This window comes from Ipomoea nil, unplaced genomic scaffold, assembly GCF_001879475.1.
Source record: "Ipomoea nil cultivar Tokyo-kokei standard unplaced genomic scaffold, Asagao_1.1 scaffold0684, whole genome shotgun sequence".
Lineage (NCBI taxonomy): Eukaryota > Viridiplantae > Streptophyta > Magnoliopsida > Solanales > Convolvulaceae > Ipomoea > Ipomoea nil.
Window position 1 is genome coordinate 2,777,531 of NW_017617112.1, and position 6,807 is coordinate 2,784,337.

At 36.4% G+C, this 6,807-nt stretch overlaps 1 protein-coding gene across 2 annotated transcripts; it reads left to right on the top strand.

The window, feature by feature from the left end:
- Positions 1-1,252: 1,252 nt before the first annotated feature.
- On the top strand, positions 1,253-4,418 carry LOC109175094 (putative late blight resistance protein homolog R1A-10). Of its 2 annotated transcripts, none has more exons than XM_019324343.1 (2): positions 1,253-3,956; positions 4,097-4,418. In XM_019324343.1, exon 1 carries the CDS (start codon positions 1,320-1,322, stop codon positions 3,948-3,950), a length of 2,631 nt encoding a protein of 876 aa, XP_019179888.1. In that variant the 5' UTR covers positions 1,253-1,319; the 3' UTR covers positions 3,951-3,956; positions 4,097-4,418. The 2 variants fall into 2 exon arrangements, with proteins under 2 accessions (XP_019179888.1, XP_019179889.1); XM_019324344.1 differs by having other exon boundaries at positions 1,253-3,924; positions 4,094-4,418.
- The last annotated feature ends 2,389 nt before the right edge of the window (positions 4,419-6,807 follow it).

Consider the following 6,807-nt stretch of genomic DNA (forward strand, 5'->3'; position numbering starts at 1 on the left):
AGTGGTTTCAATATTCTTAGTAATTTCTTTTCTACCAACCAAATAATGTTATTAGTTTTTTCTGTAATTTATTTTCCATGAAATTTCAATTCTATTCTTCTCCAAATATTTTCGGCGAACCAAACGGGCCGTATGAAATTTGCAAATTTAGAAGATAATACTGCATTGATATTCTCATTAAAAAAAAATACTTCATGTACTCCCAAAAACATACTTCCACTTATGTTCAAATTTGATTCGAGGAAGAAAAGAAATGGATAAATATCATGACCCCTAATATATTAAGCAATCAAGGCATGTTATATTATAGAGAATAAAAAATAGAAGTAAGATTTGAGAGTTTATGTAAAATTCCTCATTCTCATTTTGCAATCGTTATGCTGTGCATCCGTATGTACCATGCATGGTGCATACGGATGTCAAAACGACGTCGTTTTATTAAAAAACGCGCGTCTCCCCTTTAAAAAAAATTCAGGTTCGATTCCCAGCAACAACATTATATTGTTCATTCATTCTGAAATTTTAGTTCATAGATTATGGAATTATAATTCATCGATTACGGAATTGTAGTTCATCGATTCTGAAATTTTAGTTTATAGATTATGGAATTTTAGTTCATTCATTCTGGAATTTTTAGTTCATAGATTAGATTATGGAATTATAGTTCATAGATTATAGAATTATAGTTCATCGATTATAGAATTTTAGTTCATATGTTGTTGCTGGGAATCGAACCTGATTTTTTTTTTTTAAGGGGAGACACGCGTTTTATTAAAACGACGTCGTTTTTGCATCCGTATGCACCATGCATGGTGCATACGGATGCATAACATAATTTGCCCTCATTTTGCGAGATGAAACTAATTAAGATCAATCGAAATTTAGTCAGGCTAATGGTCTTTCGCTATTGGATTGATTGGTGGAAAAAATAAAATAAAATAAGTAGTAGGCCATGCCTAATTTTGAATTATTGCACCAATAATGGAAACTTTAGAGCTGGAAAGCAAAGGTTAAAGAAAGCTGTCGGCAAGGAATTATTGCAGTGATCAGATCAGTGGCAATTATTGCAGGAATCAAACGGGCCGTATGAAATTTGCAAATTAGAAGATAATACAGCATTGATATTCTTATTTTTCGAGATGAAACTAATTCAGATCAATCAGAATTTAGTCATGTCAATAGTCTTTGGCTATTTGATTGATTGGTGGAAAAAAAAAAGTAATAAAATAAAATAATCAGATCTGTGCCATTACCCAATTCCACTCATCTGCTAATCTTCACACCTATACCAACAGAGATAGAGATAGAGAGAGAAAAGAATGGCTTGTGTAGCTGTAAATTCTCTTATCAGAACATTAGAGCTTGAGTTCTTGCAACCTCACCCTCGTCCATTCCTACAACAATTGGAACTCATCCCTTTTAACAAAGACCTCATCCAATCTCTCCATGCAAAGCTTGGTTTTCTCATACAACTGTTCGACGAGTTCAGAATGGATGGTGTTGAAGCAATTAAAGACTTGGAAACAGAGCTCAGAGATGTAGCTTTCAGAGTAGAAGATGAAATTGAACTCTATGTGGTACATCTCTGTAAAGAAGCTGACCAGGAAATGGGACAAGAGGACACTGAAGCCAAAAAAACTCAGCATTCTCATAGACTTAGTCATGTATTGCAACAATCAATAGAAGACATTGATGCAATTAAAGAAGAGGTGGAGAAAGTCATGATGGAGTACAAGCATGACATAGCTGCGCAAGGAAGGAAGACTACACTTGATGTTATTCCAAAATCTGATGATGAACTTGTCAAGATGGACAGTTCCGGTTCTTCCAATCATGCTTCACACACTGAGGACATAATGGTCGGGAAGAACAATGAGTTCGATACTATAATGAAAATGCTAATACAACATCCATCTAAACAACGAGAAGTTGTCTCAATTCAAGGTATGGGAGGAATCGGCAAGACAACATTAGCTAGACGAGTTTTTGAAAATCCATCAATTGTCTCCAACTTTGACAGACAATTATGGGTTGTTGTATCACAACATCACAATAAGAGGCAAATGCTCTTAGATCTTCTTGGTTCTAAAGACAATGTAAACAATAGCGATGATGGGGATCTAGCATTACAACTCTACCAAAGTTTGAAGGGTCAAAGGTACTTCGTAGTGATGGATGATGTATGGAGCATAGAGTCATGGAATGATGTTAACTCTTGCTTTCCAGACGATATAAATGGGAGTCGAGTATTGTTGACTACTCGCGTTGCAGAGGTGGCTACTTATATTGGCTCTAACAATTACTTCTCCCATCAAATGCACTTATTAGATCAGAGTGAAAGTTGGGAATTATTTCATAAAAAGGCATGCAAATCTCACAGTGTTGAATTTGAGACAATTGGGAGACCAATTGTTGAGAAATGTAACGGACTGCCGTTAGCAATTGTTGTGGTAGCAGGTTTATTTTCAAAACTCAATACACTAGTTGAGTGGAAGAATACTGCTAATGCTCTAATAAGTTCTTCAACATCAACTCTAGATGATGAAGAATGTTGGAGAATCCTTTCATTGAGTTATAGTCACTTGCCCCATAATTTGAAAGCTTGCTTTTTATATTTAGGAGTTTTTCCAGAAGATTATAAGATCAATGCTAACAACCTTGCAAGGTTATGGGCTGCGGAAGGACTTGTAAAGGCATTTAAGAATGAGAGTTTTGAAGCGGTGGCTAAAAGGTACATAAATGAACTTATGGATAGAAACTTAATTCTTGTAAGCACAAGAAGTAGTTGTGGAAGAAAAATTAAAGAGTTTAAAGTACATGATTTATTGCATGCCTTTTGTGTAAGAGAAGGTCAGAACCAGTGTCTTTTGTATGTTGCCGACGAGAGTGGTTGCAATTTCCCTGAGAAAGGTGTCCGTTGGATAAGAATGCAAAGGGTGTCATTTCAAGATTTTGGCATCTCTGCGTTACTTTCTCTGTCAAAACACTGCCGGTCCATCTTTTATTTTCTGGAGTGGCACAAATATCATTCAATAAGTTTGGTATTTTTCAGCTTATTGAGGGTACTCTATGTTACTGAATTCCGTTCGCCAAGTCCGACTGTTCATATCCATTTGAGATACCTACAGATATTCCGGGACTTTGATCCTCTTGATTCATTAGTCTCCAAAGCTTGGAATCTTCAAACATTTAGTGTGTCTGCAGGATTGAAGGATTTGAAGCTTCCACAAGTACAGTATATTAGCTGTCGTGTACTTTATGATTTGCCCAAATCTGTTCATCGAAACTTGCAGGTCATTTCTGGATTGCTGTCTAATGATTGCGACCAAGAGTCCTTAACTAAAGTTCCATACCTAAAGAAGGTATCTATTATTATAAGCAAAACCAATGATTGCACTAAGGACCTTGTCTGTTTACTGCAGCTTGAGAGTTTGTCTCTTTGGGTTAGAACATGGACCTCTACCTATGTAATTCCGGATAGGATGGCTCAAATCATTAACAATATTCTTCTCTTGAAAAACATTAGGAAGCTGAGGTTTGATTTTATAGAATCTAAGTGGGAGGTAATTAATGTTTTGAGCAAGTTACCAAGGCTTGAGGTGCTCAAGTTAAGGTATTGTGAGCTTGGAGAAAAGTGGGAAGTACCAGAGAATGTGAAATTCTGCCACTTAATTTGTTTGCAAATTCGGTCTGTTAATCTCAAGCATTTGGAAGTTGGTGCTGATAATTTTCCAAAACTTGAGCACCTATTCCTTGAAGATTGCTATAAATTGAGAGAGATCCCGAATAGCTTTGCAGAAATTCCAACATTGAACTTAATCCAATTAGAGAAGTGCCATCCTTCTGCAGTGGAGTCAGCAAAGCAAATTCAGGCTGAACAGCATGACTATGGAAACCAAAATATGGTTGTCATTGAGAAATATATGGTTGTCATGGAGTCAGCCAAGTAAATTCAGGTCTCTCAATCAATCTCCATTTCATTTTCTCAATTGCTTTTTATTTCAGTCTCCTTTAATTTTTCTACCAACTTCATTTAGTTTCATCACATCCTAATTTGTTTTCATTGATTCATGACAACGTAACCTCCGGTCTCTAGCTTGAAGATGACTCCGATGAAGGCGAGTTTGATGAAGATGAGGAGTAGATGATGCAAAGCTATTGCAAAGAAAAACTCTAAAGCTGCTAATTAATTTGAATAGGCTATAGATTACTATATTACATACTGTCTTGTATTGCATCTATGAATGAACAATATAATCTGCTGCAATTATTTAAGGCTTGCTAGGTGGATTTAAGAGTTGTAAAAATATTTTGATCTATCTCATCAACAATATTAATAGTGATGAATTCTCTTTAACTTCAACGTAGCTGCATTAGCTTGCTCTTCTTCATCTAATATTTATAACCAGAGTAAGCTACCCACCCTCCAAAATTTTCTCACACAATCTTCCCCTCCTTACATGGTATTTTTAATTAGGTAATTAATTTTCTTTTTAGCTAATGATGCATGACAAAAACTTGTGTAAGACCGTCTCACGGATCCTTCTCCATAATATGGGTCGAGGTGTAGACAAGCGGGTGAGATAGTTCAATGAAGGCACAATTTGTAAGTATCACAATTTTTGACTTTTAGTTATAAGTATTATAATAAATAATAATATGTATCATTAGTAACAATCAATTTTATCCTAAATAGAATCACAATTTCACATATAACTATTACAATATCTATCATATGTAACGATTTATTTTTAATTTAAATTGGTATTAAACTTTCTACAATACGTATTACAATTTCTATCATAAATAACATTTCACATATAAGTATTGCAATATTTATATTAGAATTACACTTTGTAAGTATCACAATTTCAATTATAAGTATTACAATATTTATCATTAGTAACAATCATTTTAGTCTAACTAGTATCACAATTTCACATATAAATATTACAATATCTATTATAAGTAACAATTTATTTTTTCAAATTGATATTAATTTCTATAATACATATTATGATTTCTATCATAAATTCATAAGTAACAATGCAAGCTATTATTCTAAATTCTACCCGCTTCACAGATTCCCACTCAATTAATGAGCACCAAATGATTGTAAGGGACATCATGTCATCATAGAAAAAATATTAGGAGAAAAATTTGACCAATAAAATTATTGGTTTAGTTGACCAATAGTTATTGCATGGATCGTGGTCCACACAGCTGTGATGGAAGTTGAGCTATGCGATGAAACAGTAACTTTGCATTGAGAGGGAGAGTTGATTACAGAGGATGATGAGTGATCTAACTGCCTCTCTAGGCAGTTTAGGAGAGCTAATATACGACTACTAAAACAGGCGCCAAAGGCCGTTATAACAGAATGAGATGGATAAAGACAATTGAGCCCTTCTTGATTTCATTTTGTGTTGTCTAATACCCCCCCCCCCCCCCGTAAGCTGGGGCATACAAATCTTGTATCCCTAGCTTAGACATAAACTGCCGGAATTGAGGGATGGCCAGAGGTTTAGTAAATCCATCTGCTATCTGGTTTGCAGATGAAATTGGCAGCAGCTTGATGAGCCCTTGGTTCAATTTCTCTCGAACAACATGACAATCGATGTCTATATGCTTGGTGCGCTCGTGGAACACGTGGTTCTTGGCAATGGCAACCGCGGATTTACTATCACAAAACAATGTGGCAGGTTTGTGAAGGGTGATTCCCAGATCATGCAGGAGATAAGCTAGCCATTGTACTTCACAAGCTGTGGCTGCCAAGGCTCTATATTCGGCCTTGGATGAAGATCTTGAAACTGTTAGCTGCTTTTTAGCTCTCCATGAAATCAGTGCTTCTCCCAGAAAGACACAATATCTAGTAATGGATCTTCTTGTTTCATTGCATGCTGCCCAGTCCGAATCGGAGAAGACTTTTAAATCGAGTTGAGTATTGGCTGGATAGAACAATCCTTGCCCTGGGGAGCTTTTTATGTATCGCAACTCTCGGTGTGCAGCCAACAAATGATTCTCTGTAGGAGAATCAACATATTGGCTTAATTGTTGCACAGAATAGGCAATATCAAGACGAGTGGCCGTGAGGTAAAGCATTCGACCGACCAATCTTCTGTAGCAACTAGGATCGGCTAAAGGAGTTCCATCACCATGTGAGAGTTTTGATCCTTGAGCCATGGGAGTGCTTGCCGGCTTGCAATCTAAGAACCCTGCATCTTCCAGAATGTCCAGCGCATACTTACCCTGGCAGAGGTTTAATCCATCATTTGTTCTGCAGGCTTCAATACCCAAAAAATAGCCAAGGGGTCCTAGATCTTTGATCTTAAATTTGCTGTCCAGGAATTGCTTGACTGAATTGATGGCTGATAAGCTGGAACTGGCCACAATTATATCATCAACATATATTAATAGAGCAACAAAATCATCATGAGCTCCTTTTGTGAACAAAGAAGGCTCGGATTTGGACTGGTGAAAACCAATCTTGATGAGTGCAGCAGTGAGTTTCTCATTCCATTGACGACTAGCTTGCTTAAGACCGTATAAAGATCTTAATAACCTGCAAACTTGATTTGGTTTTACGCTTTGAAATCCAGGTGGTAAAACCATGTATACCTCTTCATTAAGATCACCATGTAGGAACGCGTTGTTAACATCCATTTGATGTATATTCCAAGCCTTAGAAACTGCCACTGCTATGAATGTGCGTATGGTGGTCAACCTAGCCACTGGTGAAAACGTCTCGATGTAATCCACACCAAACTGTTGGGTGCAGCCTTTCGCTACTAATCTGGCTTTATGCCT